Genomic DNA, 25,449 nt, shown 5'->3' with positions numbered 1-25,449 from the left:
TGCCCTGCAATGGGGTCATCGGAATCCCACACTGTAATGCCACTGCCCCTATTCACCCATCCCAATTTAGCATAATCGTCTTTGCAATTAAATAGTATTTACCTACCTGAATATTTGTCGAGCAATTTGATTGTAAGGTTGGAGCTTCTCTTTGTAAATGACGCGATTAGCTCCACCGTTGTCAGCGAAGAAATCAAATGTCGTGTACTGGTTTAACCAAATGATTTTACGATCACGCACATCACTGGATTTGGCTGTGACGACGTCTTTGCTGTGGAACATGAGCTTCTGGAGCAATGGAACCAATCCTTGCACTCCGTTTTGGTACCAAAGATGATCATCACCTTCTTGTTGCAACATGTCCCACGACGCCATGCCGATGATGAGAACATCAGGAGGATAATCACTGCTGTTCTTTCTTTGCTTAATGCCTTTGTCAAGAATATCGATCCATCGGATTAAATCATCGATCACTTTACCGGCGATTAGCGGACGCCAACGGAAACTGATTAGCAAATCCCCAAACATGGGACTGACCATATCTGCGTCTTTATGTTTGGCAGTTGGGTCCATTTTCGAGTCTCGGTCGTAATCCGGAATTAACTAACAAAACAATGGACGTTATAACGATAGATGTTTCACGTCAATGTTGATTACATACCTTGAGGAAACTGAGGTATTGAATGCGGATTCTCGAGTCACCTGCAAAAGCAATGTGGAATTTATTTCGTGGTTTTGCATCAGCTGATGGATTATTTTTAATGGTTGAAAGCCGATCTAAACACGATACGGTATCTTCAGTGGTGTACTGACGAAGTTGACAAGGTCTTTGTTGATTGACACTCAGGAAATGTCCGTTTGTTTGCTTGGTGTATTGACTTCCGTCCAGGATGCCTTCCGAACATAAGCGAAGACTTTCTCGTTGTTCTCCTGCGTTCAGGTACAAGATCAACATAAACAGTGTCATTAAAAAAATAGCCAACAACGTTTTTCTTTTCGCGATTGAAGCTCCTCTTCTGAAAATTGCCATTGTTGACCTGTCGATAAAAAAAAAAGAAAAAGGTTCACATCAGAAATTGGTTTGACATCACATTATCTGTGTTGCTTCAATCAAGTCTGAATGTAGATGCCGAGAAATAGTTTGCTCTCCATTTCTGGTTACATAGCCTCTAGTTACGTCAGAATTATCACAGCATTGAACGCTTAAGGGTATACTGACTTTACATTAAGCACAGAGAAGAAAAAGTTCTTGGCTTTCCATTACAGCTGGCTGTATAAAGAGTATCTGGTGAAAATTAGGAAGACGGCTCTGCTTTACGAGTTTAGTTTGTTTTTAGTGTAACGCGTAAGAACAATCCCTATCCCCCCAAAAAAAAGAAAAAAAGTGGAATGAAAACGAAATTTAAAATGATGTGGCATGTGAGAACTTCACGGGGAAATGCAATCATTGTTCTCTTACCAATTGTTACTTTGCTCTTACTGTATCCTCCTCGTGGCTATTTTAGCCTGATGTGTAAAAGTGAGCTGTGTAATTTACAGTACCCACCAAACGATTAGGTACACCCCCGTTTTTTTAGTGCATTCTTATGGCGCTACGGGTCTAAAAGCGCTATCTAACGGTGTTAAATGAATCAAATTTTTTCATTTAATCGATCAAGCGCAGTATTGGACCTAAGCGACAAAACGCAAAAAAATTTATTTCATATAGAATTTTTTTTCTTTTCAATATTTTTTGATGAAATTCACCAAATAGATAGCGCTTTAAAATACCTATCAATTACCGTAAAACTTACGAAAATTCGCTGAAAACTTAGAACGTAATTAATTATTTTATTTTATGACATTTTAGGGGAGGGGGGGGCCAAAAACAGACATTTTTGGGTACGTTGTTTGGTTACTAATATACACCAAAATAAACAGAAAATATATTATTGAGATTCTTTATTATCTCTAGCATGTTTTTATGTGATATTTTACTTCGATTTTTATAGTTTAAGAACCACAAATTCGAAAAAAATGCACTTCCCTTGGCCGCTTCCCGGCATCCATTGCGGCGGCCATTTTGATGACGCGCGTAATTCAAATTTGAATTCTAACTTCTCATTATTATTATTCCAATGTTTTAAATTAGCAAGAATGTATGTAAACACAAGTACATTTTAAATAAAAACTCAATGTGTTTTAAAGAGTAAGCAGCAAGTGTTTTATTCATAAACAAAATAAAGCAAATACACGAACAAATTGTTTTGATTATTTCATTATTTAATTACATTTTTACATTGAAAAATACCTAATTAGCTTTAATGGTTTATTCTTAGTTATTGATGCTAGGCTTAGAAGGTTGCTTTTTAATTGACTATTCAATTGTTGGTTGTTGCGCTGGTCAACCTAGTGGGATTCCGATACCTGGAAAAGGGAAAATAAAAGAGTGATGTCAGGGCTATAACATTAAAATTTTGTGAAATAAGTTACCTGTTTGATAAGTGTGTTAATTTTTTTACAATGCCACAATAGATTACCTTCTCAATAAAAAAGAATACTTCCCAACGTGGATGGAAAACGCAGCCAACACACTGAATGCAAATTTAAAGCTTTTAAGCTTCTACAGAAAAGATTTTTTTAAAAATACAAGAAATGTGATCTGGAAACAGAAATTGCTACCCATACTAACCAAGATACGTAGCAATTAACTGACACAAAAAAAAATTTTAAAAAATTAAACACTGAATCACAAAATCCACTTTGTATTGGAAAATAACACTTTAAGCCAATGCAGACAACGCAACACATGACATAAACAACCAGAGAAAATGGCGGACATCGAAACAATTGACACGCGAAACCGCGATGTGAATTGCCTCTATTGACACACTTTTGGTTTTTTGTATTTCTTGAAAAAAAAAACTGAAAAATTTAATATGAAAATTATATAGAATTGTAGCCTATTATCTCAGCTACTAAATGATTTTTTTTTTAATGAGAAAAGATTAATTATAATAGTAGTAAATTGTAAAAAACTGAGGTCGCTTCGAGTGTTTCAATTGCCATGGTAGCAGGGCAATTGACACGGTATGTCGACGCAATTGCAACGTGGGTTTTCCCATAAAGAAGCTTCCTCATACCCACATAAAATGAAAATCACGATATCTCAGCAGCCACAACTGCTAGTGTGATCAAATTTTACCATTAGGTACAATGCGATTTACAGATTTTTAAAATATGCTTAAAGTAGATCGTAATTTAGTTTAAAATATTTAAATAATTAAATTTAAAAAAAACCATTAAGCAACATGCTTTTTTAAATAAATCCCAAACAGCGAATACAAGTATTTTAGTTGTCTTAACATGATGATTTACATTTGTTTAAATAAATTACTTCAAATACTTGCAAAAAAAATGCAACCACTCGCAGACAGGGAATATAAACAAAGTGTTTCAATTGCCCTGCAATGGGGTCATCGTTACATTTAATTATTTAAAATTATTTAAGAATGCAGGGAAAAAGTAAATGACATTAAATTGTAGAAAAATGAATTGCAAATCATCTGAAACAAATTTTATTACTAAAGCGTAGCGTTTTAGGGGTTAAAACAAAAAATTTAAAACGCAAATTTAACAGACGGAGAACAAAAATATAATTTTTCGAGATATCTTAAAAAGTTTTGAATACAAAAACTCGTAAATTTTTCTAAACTTGTAAACCGCCTCATTCTATTAACCCTAATTTTTTTCAAGAAAATTCCTCTTATACGGCGAGAGAAACAATTTTTGTTTCAATTGTCCTGTGTCTCAATTGCCCCCACTCTCCTCTACCTACTGTACAGTATCCTGCAAAAAAAGGTGAACACCGATTTGTTTTGAAAATCCATCTGTGGGTAGAAAATATTAATAGTTTACCTTTTTAAGGAGAGGTAGGGCGGTTTTGGCGCAAAATCATTATAAGGGGGGTTGGGTAATGTCAGGCCAGACACTTTTTTTTTTTGCCCTATGTATTAAATGTCTGGAAAAAAGTGTAGACTGTATCATCGGTAGACTCCCCTACCCCCCGGCTAAGTAGAACTATTTTTGCAATACAAAATAGAGTCTTTCCATTTCTCGTTATTGTCATTATCGGGTCGGGTAATCGGGTAGCATATGGAAACACAAAATTATTTTATCAGTATGCTAGCTGATAAAATAGTTATCGAATTGTTAGTGGCTTGTTGGATACGTTTCTGTCGGTGACGCGGGAGATCCGCGTTCTAGACTTGGATGAGATAACTGTTTACAAAATAATCGCGTTCATGAAAAAAGTGTAATTTTTTACGAATTAAATAATCATTAATCGTGTATAAATACTTTTTTCAAAATTTTAAATATAAAATATCTCATCAAAATTTTTTTCGATTGTTTTCATTAGTTAGATTTGCTCTGAATATTATTAACGCCAACATGCTTTGAACGCTGAACTCCCGCGTCGCCGACGGAAACGTATCCAATAAGCCACTCACAATATAGTATCAGAAAGGTAGCATACTGGTAAAAATAATTTTGTGTTTCCATACGCTACCCGATTACCCGACCCGATAATGACAATAACGAGTAATAGAAAGACTATTTTGTATTGCAAAAATAGTTCTACTTAGCCGGGGGGTAGGGGAGTCTACCGATGATACAGTCTACACTTTTTTCCAGACATTTAATACCTAGGGCAAAAAAAAGTGTCTGGACTGACATTACCCAAGCCCCCTTATAATGATTTTGCGCCAAAACCGCCCTACCTCTCCTTAATAAGGTAAACTATTAATATTTTCTACCCACAGATGGATTTTTCAAAACAAATCGCTGTTCACCTTTTTGTGCAGGATACTGTACCTATATTGATGCCTCTGTCTGCGCAGCCATACACAAACAAACAAACAAACAAACAAACAAACAAAAAAAAAACAAATAAACAAATAAACAAACAAAAACTTATAGCCTAGGCCTAGGCCACCGCAGGATATTTTGGACTTCAAATAGGGGATCGAAATCTAATTGAAAATTGAATCTATAGTTCAACTTTGACACGACGTGTCGGCTGTGGGTTGGTATACAGTGTGCGCGTTTCGTTTGGCCAGGGGGCGACCGAGTTCAAACTGAACTGAGTCGTTCTCGTCTATTTCCAATTTTCTCAGTGTTTTTTCAAACACAAGGGCGAACAGTACGGCTTCGAGAATGGCGCGTAAAACTCGGTTTGTTATTCGAGCTGCAGCTTTGGCTTCATTCTTATGCGTTCTGTCGCATATATTTGCAGTTTTCAGACCACAACAACGCCAGCAAGTTTCTTTCGAGGCTTTTTCATCTTCCTCGTCATCATTAGTGCTTCAAAATACAAAACGTTTCAGCAACGCCGAGTGGCATTCACGTACTGACCAGACGCAAGAAATTCGCATAGTGACAACTGTCTGTGGGGGTCGTACTGCTGAAAGTTTAGCTATGATGAAATCCGCTTTGATAATGAGTAGACCTAGCACTTTCATCAGATTCATCGTGCTTGCTGACAACAAATCGATCGTTTTCTTGACGGAGGCCATACGACTCTGGCCTGACAACATTTTGAACCGCATGTCGCTTGATCTGCGTCCGATCAGTTTCCCTGGTGACGGCCATGACGATTGGAAGGCATTATTCAAACTCTGCTCCGCTGAAAGGCTTTTTCTTCCGGTAAGTTCAGGACGAAATATTTCGACCAGCGAGTAACACCATAGCGCTATTTCACATTTCTAATGGCTATTTTGTGCTTCGAAAGAGTTTGCTAAAGGAAGTGGACTCAGTGTTGTACATGGATGTCGACACGGTTTTCCTCAGTTCCCCATTGCACGTTTGGCAACACTTGGGTAAAATGAGCGAAACGCAAATGGTTGCTCTCGCTCCTGACGAACAAGATTATGCAGACGGATGGTATCCCGCATCTGCAAACCACCCCTATCATGGGAAGTTTGGTAGGATATATTATGTATAATGTATAGTCTATATGGTTAAGGGTATATAGATTGAGTTTATTACTAATACAATTGTGAATGGATTGTCAATCTTGATGATTTTAGGCGTGAATGCGGGAGTGATGTTGATGAATTTGACCAAAATGCGACACTTCGGTTGGGAAAAATATGTCGTTCGCCTATTTGAACAGTATAAACACAGAATAATGTGGGGTGACCAAGACCTCATTAATATCTTCTTCCATTTTCATCCTGAAAAGCTTTACGTCTATCCTTGCAACTACAACTACCTCGCACATCATTGGTATATAGACTAGCCTATACACATACGTGAATTCGGTGCTAGCGCCTATGGCAAGCCAAATGTACTGACCAAATCGAATGATGATCCGCGCGCGACCGTAATGATAGTTTTCGAATCGATGGTATACTTTTGGACTTGATGATATCTTTGTCGCCTAAGGGGTGTCTGCAGCTCACAGATAGGAATCCTGCTAGCTCTACGCCAGAACACCGCCGCTGGGCGGGGGAAACCTGCAACTTGTGAGTATTATCGTATTTATATTTCCAAAAACTACTTGCTTGCCACACAAAAAATTTTACTTATTAGTAGAGGAGAGTGGGGGAAATTGAGACACAGGGCAATTGAAACAAAAATTGTTTCTCTCGCCGAATAAGAGGAATTTTCTTGAAAAAATTAGGGTTAATAGAATGAGGGGGTTTACAAGTTTAGAAAAATTTACGAGTTTTTGTATTCAAAACTTTTTAAGATATCTCGAAAAAACTGTTTTTTGTTCTCCGTCTGTTAAATTTGCGTTTTCAATTTTTTGTTTTAACCCCTAAAACGCTACGCTTTAGTAATAAAATTAATTTCAGATGATTTGCAATTCATTTTTCTACAATTTAATGTCATTTAATTTTTCCCTGCATTCTTAAATAATTTTAATAATTAAATGTAACGATGACCCTATTGCAGGGCAATTGAAACACTTTGTTTATATTCCCTGTCTGCGAGTGGTTGCATTTTTTTGCAAGTATTTGACGTAATTCATTTAAACAAATGTAAATCATCATGTTAACACAACTATAATACTTGTATTCTCTGTTTAGGATTTATTTAAAAAAGCATGAACATTGCTTAATGTTTTTTTTAAATTTAATTATTTAAATATTTTAAACTAAATAACGATCTACTTTAAGCATATTTTAAAAATCTGTAAATCGCATTGTACCTAATGGTTAAATTTGATCACACTAGCAGTTGTGGCTGCTGAGAAATCGTGATTTTCATTTTATGTGGGTATAAAGAAGCTTCCTTATGGGAAAACCCACGTTGCAATTGCGTCGACACACCGTTTCAATTGCCCTGCTACCATGGCAATTGAAACACTCGAAGCGACCTCAGTCTTTTACAATTTACTACTATTAAAATTAATCTTTTCTCATAAAAAAAATATCGTTTAGTAGCTGAGATAATAGGCTACAATTCTATATAAATTTTATATTAAATTTTTCTGTTTTTTTCTCAAGAAATACAAAAAACCAAAAAGTGTATCAATTGCCCCCACGCTCCCCTAATGTGTCTAATTAACATTTGTCTTCATTTGAATATTTTTTGCCTTTTTTTGCCAGTGTATTTCGGTATTTGTTCTTCATACATGTGTATTTCCCATCGTCACAGTCATGTCTGAAACTAAAATAATTATTATAACATAAAACATAAGTCCAACATTCACAAATTTAGGTGCAATGAATAGCCCTTGATGAGAACTATCCATTTCTATAAAATTTGTGACGTAATCCGCATAAACAAAAAAATTTTAGAAAAAGAGTTTTTCGGAGTTTTTGCGCTCCGGATATGTACTCAACCCTATTGGTAAAACAAAAAAATATCGCTTGTTTTCAAAATTTTATGTTTCTGAAGATTTCGTCACAAATTTTACAGAAATGGTTAGCCCACAACAAGGGCTATCCATTGCAACTAAATTTGTGGATTTTGGACTTATAGTTTTTTTAATAACAATCGTTTTAGTTTTGTTCATTATTGGGAGGAGGGGAAACAGCGAAAAGTCAACAACTTTGGGCCCTTCGTTTGGTCATTATTTATTTTTTTTTTCCGTTTAAATTATAACATTTAGATTCCCTGTAATACCAGTAATGTTTTATGTAATTCAAAACTATATATACGATTATTTAAAATTAAACCCAAAGCATGTTTGAAACACCAGAAGGTACTGGCGTGACACCTGAGACCAGAGGGTATTGACCCTCTGCCTTGTTCGAACCCTGTTATTCGCCAAGGCCACCCCACAGTATCCTCTACAGATACAATAAGATAAAATAATATACTAAAATTAACACATATTTAAATATCTTATCCCACGCAGAGTAGCCTTCGCATCTACTGTAAGCACAATGGGTTATATTATAAGCGTTTACTCTAAACATTTTTTTTTTGTGGCAAACAAGTATTTTTTGAAAATTTAAGTCTAACCATGCCCAACGAGTTGCAGGTCTCCCACGCCCAGTGGCGGTGTTCTGGCGTAGAACTAGCAGGATTCCTATCTGTGAGCTGCAGACACCCCTTAGGCGACAGAGATATCATCAAGTCCAAAACTATATCATCAAGGCGAAAATTATCATTATAGTCGCTCGCGGATCCTCATTCGATTCGGTCGGTACATTTGGCTTGCCATAAGCGCCAGAAGCCGCAGGGTTTGTCTAATAGCTATACATGAAATTTGATTTGCCTCTAGTTCCAAAACGAGCCTTTGTAAGGAAGCTGAACAACAAGGAATTTATGTCCTTCATGGAAACACAGAAGCTTTTCTTAACGATCGACTACCCGCATTAAAGGCAATCTATACTTCCATCAAACAGGTGCGTGATATACGTATACACCCTCAACTGAACCATGGAGCCATAAGAGTTGTATTATTTGTTATTCCATTGTCTAGCATTCGTTTAGCGATAACTTGCAAACGCTGTTGGCCAATATGAAGGACAGTCTCATCAAAACTGGACACACATCCAATTGCGGTAAAGTAATGAACTCCTTGCCCAAGCTGTTGATGGACACATGAACACACCACAGTTCTGAGCAGATACCAGCTGATATTGTATGTTTTTTTGTTGTTTTTTTGTTTTTTTTTTTTTACAATACTTATTGTGTTTCATTGTTCATACATCAATTGGTCGTTTCAAGTATATTTACGTCAAGGCATTAGGTGTAATGCTCTCTTCTTGGTTCTTGCAACTAGAGTAATGGCTGCATAAACCTATGATAGTGCTTAAGTTATTCTTTTGTTTCTTATATGGTATTCTGTTTATTCCTATTTTCATGACCGCTGATGTAATGAGGTGATTTCTGTGTCATGCTCTCTTACGTTTTCCATACACGTTACAGACATCACTCTATATCGTGCACTACGGTATTCTGTAATTTTACAAGGTACCGGTAGGGGAGAGCGGGGTCATACAGGACACGTGCCAAACAGGACAGTAGCAGTTACGGGTCTTGGTGATGATGAACTGGGGAAAAAAATACTGGGATGTTGTCAATGTCAATTTCTATACGTGACAAAAAAATCATCGTGAAATTCTTAAAAATACTCGAGTTATAGAGGAAACAAAAAAAGAGCGCTGTCTTTTAATTTTTATTTACAGCACTTTTTTTGGTATTGCCCACGCTATGACTCGTCAAAAATTAATATAATAGTTAAAGAAGCTAGTTAATTCATTTACTTATACAAAGCCGGTATAAATTTTTTTTTACGGATTACGTTTTAAGAGTTGTTAATGAATTAAAAATAGACCCTCCTGGGGGGGTGATACTGGACACAGTTTTGGGGGTACAATCGGACGAAATCGATTTTTTATGGGCAGAGCCTAAGTTGGTCCAGTCATGGTCCAATAGTGTTGTCTGCTTCGAAAAATTTGTTTCACTAACAATCGATCAAGAATCGATCACGCAATTTCTAAGATGCCCTTCCCACTTCTCCATCTGGTATCGAAATTGTCCAGCCCTCCCCCTCCCCCAACTTCATTTGTTAATTTTCTTCATGTTAATTTATTTTTTTTTGAAATTTAAAATACGCTAAAATAGATGTTCTATTGATGAAGTATTTAAGAAAAAATTTTTAAACATTAATAACTATAAACTTTTAGTGCAATTAACCATGTCCAGTGTGGGACACCATCTGCCCAGTTTTACCCCCACATTTTTCCTCAACAAAAATTCTACCCCTATTTTTCGAAATTCAATAAATCGTAAACTATATAACGTATGACAATGAAAAAATTCCCTAATGAAATATAAACAAAGCTCTTTACACTAATCTAATTTATTTCAGCATAACATTGTTACACACTGAATTACAGACAAAACAAAGTTTTTGTCCAGTATGACCCCGCTCTCCCCTACTAAACTTGAGGTGAAATATATACAGTGTTTCCACTTTGTAAGCTTTTGCTAAATTTTTCAGCTTTTTCAAACATTGTAAGTTTTTGTGTAAGCTTCAGCTTTTTGTAAGTTTTTATGAGATTGTGTAAGTTTTTTTTAGCAAAATGAATATTATGCATTTTGTGGCTGGAGGTTGCTGATTTTTTCTGGCAATCTGGCAATCTTTTCGTTGTACTGTACAGTGGACGTTGTAGTACTGTCTACTGTACGTTGTACTTACGTACGTTGAACGTTGTATTGCTTTTGCCACTCGCGTCGCTAGGGCTGCATCTGCGAGACCTACAGCTGCCACAACTTGTACTCGGCCTAATACTGCCCCAACTTCCATGGCTACAACGCCTGTCTCTGTTCCCGAAGTACCTTTCATATGCTCACAGACTGCGAGAAGACAGACTGAGCTACAAGAGCTAGACGGACGCATCACATCAGTGCGTGAAAATGTTAGAAATTTCTGGATTACTTCGATCCAGGAAATGCAGTCGCGTTTCAAATTCGATGATCCTGTGTTTACACTTACGGAGATGTTAGTCCCCGCAAATGCTAGAAAAAAAAAACCCAGTAGCCTTGCTAATTTGTTTCTTCGATTCCCAACCCTGAGAAAAACTTGTGACGCTGTAAAGGCTGATGAAGAGTGGAGAAGTCAAAGCAAATTAAATCCCGAACTCTTTGGTTGCAAAGATGCTGAAGAAATAAGTCAATTGTCAGTCGAAAAGTATTGGCAAATTATAATGCATTTGGAGATCCCCAATTTGAATTCTCCCCGTCGCAGGTTCCCAAACCTCTCAAACTGTGTTGCCCTACTGTTCTGTTTGCCAGCATCTAACGTTGTATGTGAGAGATTGTTTAGTACATTAAAACTTATAAAAACGGATCGTCGCACTCGGTTGCATGGTGACTCCGTCTCTAGTCTAATGCGCATAAAAGGTTTTTAAAAAACAAAAAAAAATCAGCTTCAGATGTGATCTTTCCTGAAGATCTCATCAATCATGCTCTAAAAATTAAAGCCAATGCGGTAATTGGATCAAAAGAAGCCAGTTTACCAGTAAATCGTACTGTGGCGATATCGGTTCAAATTGTCGACCAAATTGACATCGATTAAATGTTTTTGTTTCATGTTCAAGTTTTCTGTTTCTCTTCTCTCATTGAATGGCGATCTTTCCGTCATGCGTTTCATATATGTGTGTTTGTGTGAAATCCAACTAAGCGAACTAACAGTTAACATAGAAATATACGTTCAGTCAGTCTCAAAAATTGAGACAAACAATTTAAGTTTTTTAATAGTTTAAAAAATGTAAGTTTTTTTACAAGTTTTCTCAATGAACGTAAGTTTTTCTACAAGTTTTCAAAATTATTGTAAGCTTTTTGCAAGTATTTTAAGAAAATTATGTAAGTTTTAATGTAAGCTTTTCATTTTCTGGAAAGCTAAAAAACCAGCTTTATCAGACAACGCTGCAAGCTTCGTCGTTTCTCAAAGTGGAAACACTGAATATATATACAGCAAGGTCACGACATGTCTTTAACATCATATACACCGTCTATGTTTGCCAAAGTCAAATACATTTTGCCACACTATAGTTTCCAGGGAAAACAATTTCGCTTTTTGCTTATCTTTCCTAAAAAAGCCAATGTTCTTTTACATGTAGGCCTAATGTATTTTTGTAACAACATCATGTACTGAGCGAAAAGCTGCTTGAATTTCAACAGCAAAAGCAATTGGAATACAGTACACTCTCTCATTATAACGTTAACGATTGATGAATCAATAGTATTTGGGGTTGTACCAAGCCAACTCCAGTCCGATAGAGCCTTCCCTGTTTCCTAATACCTGTACAGGACTCTGCAGAAACGGATTAGGCCGCGAACTGAACCGAACAAATCCTCCTCCAACCTGATTTTGATTGGTGGCTTCTAGATTCCTGAGAATTTGAACCCGGTGGCGGAAAACGTCCAAGGGATCGTCAGCTTTGAAATGGATCTCGACAGCCAGCTGTTTGACTTTGTCTGCCAAAAAACCGGATTGCACCATTTCCGGTATGGCGTCCCATTCGGAGAATTCGACATCCATTTTGAGGATGTCGATGAGCGTCGAGGCTCCGTGTCGACTTGCCAGCATTTCGTAGATGGACGAAGCCGTTTTCATTCTCCATCCTTTGGTAGGATGCAATCTATCTTGGCCATCCAGACCGATATCGTAGAAATGGATGAGCTCACTTCGATCGTGAGCACTGACGTTCATCGATGGATCGAAAGCGTATACTTGGCAGCCGAATTGGGCCATGGCTTCGTCGAACGTCCACTCGTTGTTGATGCCGAAAGAATAGACCACGCAATTGCCGAAATCGGGTGTGATGTGCTTATCGAAGCATACGGCTTTGTGGCCGTCGGATGCGCCCAGTTTTATATCGTTAACGATCCGTAGTCCGAAATCGATAGCCAGTTGGCACGAAGTGCTGTTGGTCCAGTGCAAATATCGATACATCTCTTCGGCCGACATCGATGCGGTTGGTTTCATGTTGTTGGTCCAATGGTCGTGACCGTCGACGCAGACTGTGGGTCGTGATGACACGTGATCATTTTTCCCCTCATCGTAAGCTGAATGATGATTTAAAACAACTAGACACATCACAATAACCGCAAAACTAACCCCCAAAGAAATCAGACGAGCTTTTCGTATTTGAATGACCATCATGACTGGAACACGCCAAGCACCGTTTCGATGTGGGAAAAGAAAAGCAGGCACCACTGCTGTTAAAAAGGCGTGTGTCCGATACAGGATGCAGAAGCAAAATCTAAAAATGTATTTTAGATTTGGCTATACTTGAAAAAAAAAAAAAAAGCCGTAAGTCAGAGTACTGAAGAGGAACCCCTTCCGGGCGCTGCCTGTTGTTTTCTTCGAGGGAGAAAAGGAGGCGGAGCCATCGACTAACTATTTTTTTTATTTCATCAATTGTTTGTTTTGTTTGTTTGTTTTTTTCTAAGCAAATTCCACAATTTTAAAACTCACCTTCTCAGCGTTAAATTGCCAACCTATGTTGCAAAGATGCTCAATTTTGCACACCACTATCGCGGACTATGCGCTGGATGGCCTAGCCGCCTCTTGTTAGATTCACGTGAATACACGACGTCCCGTCCGTATGTATTTCTATATATCTAGTGGATGCACGATGATCTGCATACATAGTACACGTTATGAACCGACGTAGTGTTGGTGGTAGCAGGCATATACCATCATTCCACAACGTCTAGTTTGAATGTGAACTTTTGGAGAGTAATATAGGATAAGGGTGTCAGTCACTTACCTGTAAAAGTGTAAAGCGATTGCAACACAGTGAGTCCTATAGATGAATGATTTTCGCTAGAGGGATCAATCGCAGTAACATGCAAAAATTAAACAGAAAGACTTGTAAAGTATGAGAACGAACCGTTCCGAGAGGCAGGGCCGAACATCGCCTAAGAGAATCCACACCTCCCTTCCTTATGGCGATCAATTGACCATCGCAGTCTTTCTGATTGTTGTCTGATGGGTCTTCAACTCTTCATGGATGGCGAGATGTAAATTCCTTTATTTGATCCTGCCGGTGGCAAATTTCCTTTTATTTTTTATTTTGTTGTTGTTGTTGTTGATGATGTTGTTGTTGTTGTTGTTTTTAATAATACCCTGAAGCCTCACCAAAAGGCTTCAAGACAATCTAAACAAGTACACCCATACGCCTCTCGTTTCACTATTCAGAAGTTTCCATTTTCTAAAGAATTGTTTGTGCAGCACGAAAAGAACTGCGGCGGTCGTCCAGAATACACTAGCTTTTTAAAATTTGATTTGCTTCTAGTTCCGAAACGACCGTTGCAAGGAAGGTGAACAACAAGCAATCTATACATCCTTCATGGAAAGACACAGAATATTGCAAGTGATACGTATACCATCCATCAACTATATGAAGCATGAAGCAGTATAAGAATTGCATTAGTTGTTCTAATCTCTCTATGTAATAGCATTCCTTTGGCGATAATTTACAAATGCTCTTTGGCCCATTGCAAACCTATTGGGTTTACTTAGATATTTACTGATATTATGAAACATTACATTGTCATTGAAGTGAACTTGTTTTTTCTATAAACAACTATACAATGAAATATAGGATCGATTGCGAAAATGTTTTTTTGTTACGTTAGTCTTTACGATTTTTTGGCATAAACTGTTGAAAACGATTTTCGTTGATGACTTACACGCGAAATTGTTAGTTTATCCGAGACGTGGCAACCTCAGACAGCGACAAAGAAAGGGATAGGTAGTCTACGAAAACAGGTGCGAAGATGACGTATAGTCTACTGAATTCCCGTACACCGGATTGATCATGTTCCGCGTGTTACGTGCACTGCTCATGACGTGCCGGTTGCACGAGAGTAAAACGGTGAAGAGCATTGTGCCTTTCTTTGTTATCTTCGCCATTTCAGTAAGATGTCTGATGACATTTCTAACGAGTACGATCGCCAACGGGTGCTGGAAGCCCACTTGAAACTATGGATTCATCGAAAAGGACGGCCATTTCAAATCTGACCGCTGGGATTTTCCAAAAGATTTTCAGTTTGAGAAAAACGTGTCCACCAAAAAGATCATCAACTACTTTCAATGGTCAGACAGTTCATCCTGTCTATTGGCACGAGACTTTGGGGGCACAATATCCATCAGAACATTGTACCGGTACAACAGACTGGAAGGACGAACGTCCGTTTGCTTCAATCCGAAGGAAGTTGCCTTCCCCTGGACGGATGCGTTGTGTATGCGTTCAACGTCAACGATGAATGCGGATTAATGGTCTTTCGAGAAGGCCATGGCAGCCTACAGCTTCCAAGTCTTTGCCTCCAATCCTAGAACGCACAACGTTGGCGACCACAATCGTTGGCTGAAATATCCGTTTCTTCCCCTTCAAATAGGGCAGCAAATCCTTGGATAACTGGACCGGCGAGACGAAGATATCCACCAAAACGCTGGGCGACATTTATGAGCAGCTGTCTATATGGCACGGCGAAGAGCCCATCATCAATTACCTGAAACTCGACATTGAATGGGCCGAATGGCATATCCTACCCCAGATCATTGAATCGGACATGATGGATAAGGTCCGCCAGCTGGCAGTGGAAATCCATTTTCCGTACGGGGCACCATTTTTTGAACGTGACCAAAGTTTGTCCCAGTTCAGGCGTTTGGCCAATATTGTACGAGCTGTTGAGAACTATGGAATGGTGCGCTTTAATTCAAAGGCTGACCTGTCCTTCCAGGGAACAATCCCGGCCCTGAATTTCAGCGGCCCGTTGGCTTATGAAATCAATTGGTACAACAGCCATCTCTTTTAACACATGTGCCGTTTATCCTTTAGCACATCACGTATATAGCCTGAACGAACAAGAATGTGAACTAAAAAAAAAAATGTGGCCCTCCAAGAGGGATTTTCTATTTCGGCACATTTTCTGCACATTTGGTTGGAATGTATAATTGTCACGGATCATCAAGCCCGGGGCAAGTGTCTTTCATTGGAATTTCCAATTTAAACTTAAATAACTATATCTTTTGACAATCTGACACATTGGGATTAAAACAAAAAAAATCGTTTCTTAATTGTTTATTTTTGAATAATGTCGTCACAATAAATAAATGTGCTACATGAGAGATTGAGGGGCGTCACACATATTTGCTTTTTAAGGTTTTTTTTGTTGCTTAGCGCGAATACCTTCCGGTAGTAAGCTGGTTTTCGGGTAATCGGGGCCGAGCCCTAGCTGCTAATGAATCGTTGTTACAACTTACAAGTGCAGTTTGTCCGCGACGTGGCGACGTCAAACAGAGACAACATTCTCGATAAATATGGGGATAGGTACGAAACAGATGACAAGACGACGCCCCCTAATTTTCTTAAAAAACAAGTGGCGACACAGTTCTTGAATGGCTCGACGACAGACAACGTCTTGCAGCACGACTTTTCGACAGTGTGTGAGTGTGAACAGTATACATCTGTGATTATGGAATTGTATTGCGTTCATGGTGAAACTGGACGCGAAGTCACGACGTACGTAACAAGCAACGTGAAACTTGCGCGTGCAAAAGGCTATCCAGCTGGCCTTTTGCATTGAACTCTCTGCTTTAATGATGCCCGGGAACTAAAGCACTACAGTCCGGCCATGGACCTTGAAAACATCATTTCCAAAATTGCTTCAGAATACAAAAAGGAGTAACCTTCATTTTGAAAATTTAATCAGCGCATGCATTATGAAGACAAGTGTGATCGAACGTGTTTCTTTTATTTTTAACAATTCAACAGGGGAAGTTGATGGATGCGGCCAACGTGAATGGGCAATGGCCCGCCAACAGACTCGAGTACACCGAATCATGTAGATTTCGTTTCATGTATCCCATTGAATCCCACGTCACCAAAACAGCACCATGGGCCTCAACAGATTTCTTGATCATTTCGTCTTCAGTTCCGCTATAGTTATCGCGAGTCTCATCCGACGCCAATGAGACGAATTTAAAGACGGCAAGAAGACGTAGACCTACATCTCATACCGATGTACTCCTGGTACATCGTGGGCAAACGATGTGGCAACGAATCACGGCGTTGTTTCTTCGAAAGACGAAGACACTCTGGATGAGTTATCGAACGTTGTTACACTAAAGCCGGTGGGCTATTTAAGAGACAAAAGATTCTTTTTCTATCTGGTGACGACGACGACAGCCACCAGCTACACGTTCCTGTCGACAGCAGTCACGAAAACAGTTAACTTGTTGAGCCCAATGCATGCTCCGATAGGACAGCTAGTTTGTCTTCCGCAGGGTTACACCGTCTGCGCTTATCTTGGCACATTGTTTCCACGCTAAGCTCAACCAGTTTCCAAAATAATATTATCCTCTATTTTATATTATTTTGAAAGACATTAAAGTTCTGTTTTTCATCGTTGTTTGTCTCGCATACGTTGTCGTCGAATCTGATTTTCATGCAGCTTTATCCTTCGGTTTGAATTCTTTGCCATCATATTATTTAGGTTAATGTAATCCGATAAAAGGAACATCAAAATGCAATTTAAGAAAATAATACAACAACTAGTTCCTTTATCTTTCTTCTTATTATACTGAAACGATTCATTACAAAACTGCAAACGAATCAGTGAGAATGGGGAAACACCTGCTGCAATTGTGTAGGGTAAAAACGTCGAATTTAAGGTGAACCGCGGATGGTTGAAAAACAATGAATGCGAACGGAAGAACCATTCATAAGTTGTTGTTGAATTCTAGCCATTCGATCTGGGGAAAACACGTCTAATTCATAAAAAATGGCAAGGAATTTCTTAAAAACACCCACGAAAATATGCTCGTTTACCACCACGTCAATGACACATAAACTAAGCTAACAACAGTAGCTGCACAAGGATTGACAGCAGACGTTCGTGTAGAATGAACGTTGCTCCAAAGTTCATCGGCCTTTAGGGAACTTCACAAAGAACGAATTAAAATTTGAATGACGTCGTCATCGGATTGTTAAATATTAGACAGTTATAGCGTCTTGAGTAGCTTTTGCATTATTACTCACAAGTGAGGATTAACACGTTAGGGGAAATACGTTAATTACTCGTCTATATCCCGTCAATTAGAGCGAAGGTAACTCGGTATGCATAACAATAAAGTATAACTGAAGAGCAGAGCTGTTAAAAGCCACGGACGGGTAGGATGTATATAAGTCATCGCGCAGCTCATTCCGGCTGTAGTGTGATCCATTGACTTCCGCAGCAAAGGAAAGCAGGAAACGAATTACATATACGGTGAGGTATAGGCATACTGAATAATGTTTAAATTGAATTGTTTTTAAGTTAAGCTAATGGCCCTGGAGTTGAAATCAAATAATGCTTCGTTGTACGATCAAATCTAGATGGAATTTACCTTCATTTCGTTATCAGCCCTTGTGGCCGTCACCCAACAGCAATTCCGTCAGCATCCGGGCGAAGGAATGGTTTGGTTGGCATCTTATTATTCACCGCCATCAGCCACAATAAACCCCTATTTAACTTCCAACTACAATAACGACGAGCTTATCGTAATGCCCTTCTTTCGAAGAAAGGAAGAACGTAGTGAATTTTTATTCTTACTTAATTTCAAAGAACGTAGTGAATTTTTATTCTTACTTAATTTCAAAGAACGTAGTGAATTTTTATTCTTACTTAATTTCACATCTCATCATGAAAAATTGGTTTTAATTTCACCTGATTAATTGTTGAAGAGGGACGATCCGGATGTGGAAGAGATCTTTGGAGGCACCCAACTAAGAAATAAAGAAATGAATCGCTATACCAGAGTCATAGAACCCTGGTTGGTTCACGACATGGGGGGAATCGTCTGTCGTTGTGCCTTATTTCGGAAATAGCAGTCAGAGCCTCCAGCGGGTGTGTGATAAGTGCACCAATCAGGAAATACGTTTGAAAACTTCAACAGCCAATCACAACAGTGATAAGGGAAACGAACAGAGCAGACGATACCAGAAAAATTGAAGCTCGAATAGAAACACTGAAATGGCCGTTGAATAATTCAGTTTCTCTCGATAGATGACTCTGATTCTAGTTTCCACCACTTTGCTCCGCCCCAAAACTGTCGAAATTTTAGACATTCAGACCAACGAAACGCGGTATAGGGATTCCTCTCAGCCTGAACCAACCAGGGTTCTTTGACTCTGGCTATACCAACCCTTTCCTCAGGATAAGGCTCGACTTGTCGTCAATTTCTCGAGCCAATCTTATTTGTTGAATAAATAAGTGAAGATGATTAGTTTCACGATAACGTCATCAGTGGCTTTGACGTATTTAACAGACGGAGAACAAAAAACAGTTTTTTCGAGATATCTTAAAAAGTTTTGAATACAAAAACTCGTAAATTTTTCTAAACTTGTAAACCCCCTCATTCTATTAACCCTAATTTTTTCAAGAAAATTCCTCTTATACGGCGAGAGAAACCATTTTTGTTTCAATTGCCCTGTGTCTCAATTGCCCCCACTCTCCTCTACTCTTATGTCGATTTCGGATGGCTGCACTCGGTGCAGTAGCCAGTGCACACTGGCTCGGAGCGAGAAGGGTCATGTGACGTCATGCACTCCACCGGGTTGCCAGAAAATGAACGTTACACTCGACAACACAGTCTTCACCAGTGAACTGATACTGATCCGATTCCGTGTCGTTAAAAAACGGATTTTTTGAGGGCCGTAGAACGGATTGGTTTCCGTTCTCTAACGCTAGAGTCGCATGAAGGCAATAACGTTATGCCTACCCTCTAGCGCCTCTAGCTGATTCATAATCGGATTCGTTTCAGTTAACCGATTTTTGACAAAGCAGCGCGTTGTTCAAATCAGTGAGCGGACCCGTTTCCGTTCACAGATCCGTTTCAGTTTATTATCAACTTGTTTTTATAATAAGAAGCGCTAAATAATAAAAACGCTAAATAATTCCCGCCATCGTGCTCGACGGCGATTGGTTGATTAATTTTTACATATTCGGGAAACAAAACCTTATTTCTAACATTTCCGTGGGCATCAGCGTAATCTTTGTGATCTGAGAATCACGAAAATGGTATACTATTTAATTGATTTTATCAAAGATAAGTAATCGAACAGTTAGCTTAAAGTTTGGGTGTGTAAGCTCAGCCCCCCTCCTCTTTAAGTCTGAAAATGGAATAATAATAATCTGAAAAAGAATAAAGCGGTAGGCTGCATAGCATTAGGCCTGTGCGCGTGAAAAAGCGTTCGCGTGAAAAAGCGTTCGCGTGAAAAAGCGTTCGCGTGAATCATACGGGCATAGACAGAAAAGTGATTGTTTTTCAATTCATATTCGGATTCAGCGTACAAAGTTGAATACAGACTATAAATTTTAATATTATCGAAGGTAGTTTGTATAGTATAATATGCGTTTGCGTGATAAAGTGTTTGGCGTGAATTACACGTACATGCCTTTATAACGGATTGTTTTTTAATTCAGATATAAATTCAGCGTAAAAAGTTAAATAAATGCTATTAATTTTAATGTTATCGAAGGTAATTTGCATTGAGTAATATGCGCCAGCGTGAAAAAGCGTTCGGCGTGAATTACACGGATATAGATAGAAAAGTGATTGTTTTTGAAATCATATTTGAATTCAGCGTAAAAAGTTGAATAAATGCTATTAATTTTATTGTTATCGAAGGTAGTTAGCATTGAGTAATATGCGCCAGCGTGAAAAAGCGTTCGGGCGTGAATTACACGGATATAGATAGAAAAGTGATTGTTTTTGAATTCATTTTTGAATTCAGCGTAAAAAGTTGAATATTCAGCATTAATTTCATTGTTTTTGGTGTTAGCGGGGGGAGTTATTCGTTTTTGACAAAATTTTTCATAGAAACCAAACGACCCAATTCTCTTTCCTTATCTAGGCGACTTTTTTCGAGATTTTTTTCGTCACAAACGGCAAACTCCCGCCAAATTTATGAAACCATTAGATGTACTCAATTTTTTACACTGAATCCGAATCTGAATTCAAAAACAATCACTTTTCTATCTATATCCGTGTAATTCACGCCCGAACGCTTTTTCACGCTGGCGCATATTACTCAATGCTAACTACCTTCGATAACAATAAAATTAATAGCATTTATTCAACTTTTTACGCTGAATTCAAATATGATTTCAAAAACAATCACTTTTCTATCTATATCCGTGTAATTCACGCCGAATGCTTTTTCACGCTGGCGCATATTACTCAATGCAAATTACCTTCGATAACATTAAAATTAATAGCATTTATTTAACTTTTTACGCTGAATTTATATCTGAATTAAAAAACAATCCGTTATAAAGGCATGTACGTGTAATTCACGCCAAACACTTTATCACGCAAACGCATATTATACTATACAAACTACCTTCGATAATATTAAAATTTATAGTCTGTATTCAACTTTGTACGCTGAATCCGAATATGAATTGAAAAACAATCACTTTTCTGTCTATGCCCGTATGATTCACGCGAACGCTTTTTCACGCGAACGCTTTTTCACGCGAACGCTTTTTCACGCGCACAGGCCTAATGCTATGCAGCCTACCGCTTTATTCTTTTTCAGATTATTATTATTCCATTTTCAGACTTAAAGAGGAGGGGGGCTGAGCTTACACACCCAAACTTTAAGCTAACTGTTCGATTACTTATCTTTGATAAAATCAATTAAATAGTATACCATTTTCGTGATTCTCAGATCACAAAGATTACGCTGATGCCCACGGAAATGTTAGAAATAAGGTTTTGTTTCCCGAATATGTAAAAATTAATCAACCAATCGCCGTCGAGCACGATGGCGGGAATTATTTAGCGTTTTTATTATTTAGCGCTTCTTATTATAAAAACAAGTTGATAATAAACTGAAACGGATCTGTGAACGGAAACGGGTCCGCTCACTGATTTGAACAACGCGCTGCTTTGTCAAAAATCGGTTAACTGAAACGAATCCGATTATGAATCAGCTAGAGGCGCTAGAGGGTAGGCATAACGTTATTGCCTTCATGCGACTCTAGCGTTAGAGAACGGAAACCAATCCGTTCTACGGCCCTCAAAAAATCCGTTTTTTAACGACACGGAATCGGATCAGTATCAGTTCACTGGTGAAGACTGTGTTGCACTCGAACACTTTTTTCACTTTTTACGCCGGCTGGAGGAAGTAGCAGACGAAAGAAAAAAAGGCTCCTATCACTAAACAACACACTCTCTAAATTCGTCTGCTAGAAATTGCACTGCACCGCTTGCACTGACTAAAAAGGTCGGGCAAGAAAGTGCAGTTTTCGAGTGACCTCGGGCGTTGCCGGAGTGCCACTGGAACGTACAAATTCGATGCACCGAAAAAGTGGATTGCACTAAGATTACCACTCGAACAACTTTTTCTCGGGGCAATTGCACCAGTGCAGAAAAGTGCAGCCATCCGAAATCGACATTAGTCTGTGCTAAAACCAACGAAAACCATATTATGTTCGTCTGCTATAACGGCTTTCGTTCGTTAAAACCAAAAAAAAAACCGTATGATCGTTTGCCACTAACGATTTTCGTTCATTGAAAACCAACGAAAATCCTTGACAATAGGGATACGATTTCCGCAAAGGTACATTTTGGTTGATGATTTTCGTTGGTTTTCCATGTGCGAAATTTATTCAGTGATAGGCTTTAATGATATTCGTCGGTTTCTATACGAAAATCTGGAGATGTGTAGAGCTCTTTGGTAAAGTGCACGATATTCTAGAATCATAGGTGATTCGAGAATATACATTATTGAGAAATGTACCAAAGGCCGACGACATTCATCAAGCGCAATGTAGTGTGAGCCACTTTTCACAAAAAGGGGGAGTAAGAGACAAAATTATTCGTAATAGTAAACGAAGATGTTTCAATTAAATAAATGTACGATAATCGCTGGGGAAAAAACCAACGATTTTCATAAGCTGAAATGTAAAGCCGGTTTTCGTCGGTAAAAAACGTACGTCCCTTGTCCACCGCTTTTAGACCATTTATGCGTACAAAAACCGCAAACAAAATCTATCAGTGTTGTTTCGTCTCTCTTTTTTCCGTGGCGACCAGGAATTGTGATGCAGATGCAAACGACCGGCTAACCTAGCTTGAGATCGTCTGGACTCACATTGAAATATACAGATAATATGAAATTCTTCGTGTTGCTTATGAAGAATATAGTTAGCCAGTATATTATATATATATCGAGACCAACCGGCCTCGACGAACGATTATTTCTCCAATGAGGAAAGGAGCCTGAAACGCTTCGAAAACTGACAGGCGGAGCCAAGCTTTCAGACTGAAGTACATAACGAACGTAGCTATACACGTCACTATACAAGAGGTGCTACATGGCACCATTTTTTCCACGAAGGGGGAAAAGACATGTCAAGTCTGTATTTTATTTCTTTAAAGGTAGCTTGTACGCAACCTCTCTCAAACAGACGGCGGAGAACTGTAGCGAGTGCTTTTTTTGGTTGCTCATTTCAAGAAAGAAATGGTTGGCATGTTCAACTTGATCATTGCAAACCGAAAAGCCACTCAAATTTTTTTGGCAGTTAATTTTGCAATCATCGTGACGTGGTTGGTTGTTTTCAATCGCCATCCAACTGATCAAGAGGTGCGAAAGGATCATGTGTCATCATCAACCACCGTCGGCATTGATGGTCACGACGCTTATTGGACCAACAACATGAAAGCGATCGAATCGATGTCAGTCGAAGAGATGTATCGATATTTGCGTTGGACCAACAGCACTTCCTGCCACAATGCTGTCGATTTCGGATTCAACGTTGGGAATTTTAACGGCGTGACCGCTATTGATGGCCACAGAGCCGTTTGCCTTGATAAGCACATCTCGCCCGCTGTAGACGATTGTTTGGTCTATTCTTTCGGCATCAACAACGAGTGGGCGTTCGACGAAGCCATGGCCAAGTTCGGCTGTCAAGTTTACTCTTTCGATCCATCGATGAACGTCAGGGAACACAATCGAAGTAAGTTCATCCATTTCTTCGATCTCGGTCTGGATGGCGAAAATAGGCTGCATCCTACGAAAGGATGGCAAATGAAAACGGTTTCGTCCGTCTTTGAAATGCTGGCAAGTCGACACGGAGCCTGGGCACTCATCGACGTCTTGAAAATCGACATTGAAAATTCCGAATGGGATGCCATCCCGCAAATGTTGCATTCCGGTTTTCTTGTCGACAAAGTCAAACAGCTGGCCGCCGAGATCCATTTTGAAGCCGACGATGCCTTGGAAGTTTTACGCCACCGGGTTCAAATTCTCAGGAATCTAGAAGGAGAAGGATTTGTTCGATTCAGTTCACGGCCTAATCCGTTTTTTGACGTCCCTTTGCAGGTATCACGGTACAAGCATGGTCCTATCGCACTGGATTTGGCTTGGTACAACTCCAGGTATTATCCATCGGTCGTTTAACGACAGGCCATCATTCTCCTCTGCATGTATACAAATACTGTACTTCTTCTGGCTGTTTTTCCCAGTTTTTCGTTCGTGACACACAGAATGTTTTTACAAAAATATACTTCAAGTATAAGTACAAGTTTGCTTTCTTTAAAAAAAATTCTATTCAATTATTTATCTCTATTTGTCTACATTTGTCTACATTTTTCGGTATTGCACTAGACGTTTACAGTTAAGATTTCGTCGCAAAACCAAACACAGGTGAGTCAAGTAGCCAATGGCATGATGGCCTGTGGATACGACGATAAAGGACTAATGAAAGGACGGACAAGGATTTTATGACTTGGTATTCGTCAAACGAAGCTGATAGATTCAAATCTTGAATCATTGTAGCCTAGTTAGGTTAAAGTTTTCTTGTGTTGGGAAAATATTGAAGTTGAAATACACAGAAATTTGGCTAATCTAAATCGCAACAGCTTGACAGAATCCACCACCCATACATTTCTGCATAATTACCATATTCTAATGAGACTATCCGTACAAAGTTTTTTTTTGTTTTCAAAATAAAAGTAGTGACTGAACTGCATAATTAATTCGTAGGCAACAAACAATTTTCCACCTTTTTGTGTCCCATGCAAGGAGGAAGGGTACGATAAAAATGCAAATATCCTCCCCATCCTTCTCCCCCGTCTCCCACCTTTTCCCCAAACCCCCAGCATACAGGCAACACTGGCGACAGCACTCTCACCAATAAAGTCCTTGACCGCGACCCTCAACTGTTTTGCATAGAAATGTGGCAAAATTGTTTTTTGTTTTGTTTTTCAAGTTTAAATTGGTGATTTCCCCACTCACAATGAGGTAAAATAATATTCAATGGATGGCCTTTTCGATGTTTTATGATATAAAATTAGCAACGAACCTGATGGGATCAATGGCTTCAAGACGGGACGGGCGAAAAAATCTTGTTCAAACACATGCAATGTCAAAATCTTGTTTGAAGGTTGGTAACCCCAAACTTTCCTACTTTTATGTATTAAATGTTACAAAGAGGAAG

The 25,449-nt window shown here is 38.7% G+C and overlaps 4 protein-coding genes and 1 long non-coding RNA gene across 7 annotated transcripts; 3 read left to right on the top strand and 2 right to left on the bottom strand.

Annotated features, from left to right (window-relative positions):
• Positions 1–75: 75 nt before the first annotated feature.
• On the bottom strand, positions 76–25,406 carry LOC123474111. Of its 3 annotated transcripts, XM_045175967.1 has the most exons (4): positions 1,460–1,539; positions 1,225–1,358; positions 662–1,037; positions 76–603 (listed from the first exon to the last, which is right to left on the bottom strand). In XM_045175967.1, coding segments are annotated over exons 2-4 (879 nt in total). In that variant the 5' UTR covers positions 1,227–1,358; positions 1,460–1,539; the 3' UTR covers positions 76–102. The 3 variants fall into 3 exon arrangements, with proteins under 3 accessions (XP_045031902.1, XP_045031903.1, XP_045031904.1); XM_045175968.1 differs by lacking the exons at positions 1,225–1,358; positions 1,460–1,539 and adding an exon at positions 25,315–25,406; XM_045175969.1 differs by lacking the exon at positions 1,225–1,358 and having other exon boundaries at positions 1,460–1,545.
• On the top strand, positions 5,173–9,380 carry LOC116925989 (glucoside xylosyltransferase 2). Its single transcript, XM_045175965.1, has 5 exons — positions 5,173–5,685; positions 5,771–5,963; positions 6,069–6,267; positions 8,720–8,843; positions 8,921–9,380. Exons 1-5 carry the CDS (start codon positions 5,197–5,199, stop codon positions 9,044–9,046), a joined length of 1,131 nt encoding a protein of 376 aa, XP_045031900.1. The 5' UTR covers positions 5,173–5,196; the 3' UTR covers positions 9,047–9,380.
• LOC123474110 (methyltransferase-like protein 24) lies at positions 11,941–13,656 on the bottom strand. Its single transcript, XM_045175966.1, has 2 exons — positions 13,430–13,656; positions 11,941–13,237 (listed from the first exon to the last, which is right to left on the bottom strand). Exon 2 carries the CDS (start codon positions 13,112–13,114, stop codon positions 12,185–12,187), a length of 930 nt encoding a protein of 309 aa, XP_045031901.1. The 5' UTR covers positions 13,115–13,237; positions 13,430–13,656; the 3' UTR covers positions 11,941–12,184.
• Positions 14,738–17,527, top strand: LOC123474112. Its single transcript, XR_006648761.1, has 2 exons — positions 14,738–16,646; positions 16,737–17,527. It is a non-coding gene; the product is annotated as an uncharacterized LOC123474112 (long non-coding RNA).
• Positions 23,327–24,844, top strand: LOC116925988 (methyltransferase-like protein 24). Its single transcript, XM_032932739.2, has one exon. It carries the CDS (start codon positions 23,472–23,474, stop codon positions 24,408–24,410), a length of 939 nt encoding a protein of 312 aa, XP_032788630.2. The 5' UTR covers positions 23,327–23,471; the 3' UTR covers positions 24,411–24,844.
• Positions 25,407–25,449: the final 43 nt, after the last annotated feature.

This window comes from Daphnia magna, linkage group LG7, assembly GCF_020631705.1.
Source record: "Daphnia magna isolate NIES linkage group LG7, ASM2063170v1.1, whole genome shotgun sequence".
NCBI lineage: Eukaryota > Metazoa > Arthropoda > Branchiopoda > Diplostraca > Daphniidae > Daphnia > Daphnia magna.
This window is presented reverse-complemented; position numbering and strand designations above follow the sequence as displayed.

Coding starts and splice junctions, on each gene's coding strand:
- LOC123474111 (XM_045175967.1), bottom strand. Junction 604..661: donor AATACCTCAGTTTCCTCAAG/GTATGTAATCAA, acceptor TTGTTTTGTTAG/TTAATTCCGGATTACGACCG.
- LOC123474110 (XM_045175966.1), bottom strand. CDS start 13,114: ATGATGGTCATTCAAATACGAAAAGCTCGTCTGATTTCTTTGGGGGTT.
- LOC116925989 (XM_045175965.1), top strand. CDS start 5,197: ATGGCGCGTAAAACTCGGTTTGTTATTCGAGCTGCAGCTTTGGCTTCA. Junction 5,686..5,770: donor CTGAAAGGCTTTTTCTTCCG/GTAAGTTCAGGA, acceptor GTGCTTCGAAAG/AGTTTGCTAAAGGAAGTGGA. Junction 5,964..6,068: donor CCCCTATCATGGGAAGTTTG/GTAGGATATATT, acceptor TGATGATTTTAG/GCGTGAATGCGGGAGTGATG.
- LOC116925988 (XM_032932739.2), top strand. CDS start 23,472: ATGGTTGGCATGTTCAACTTGATCATTGCAAACCGAAAAGCCACTCAA.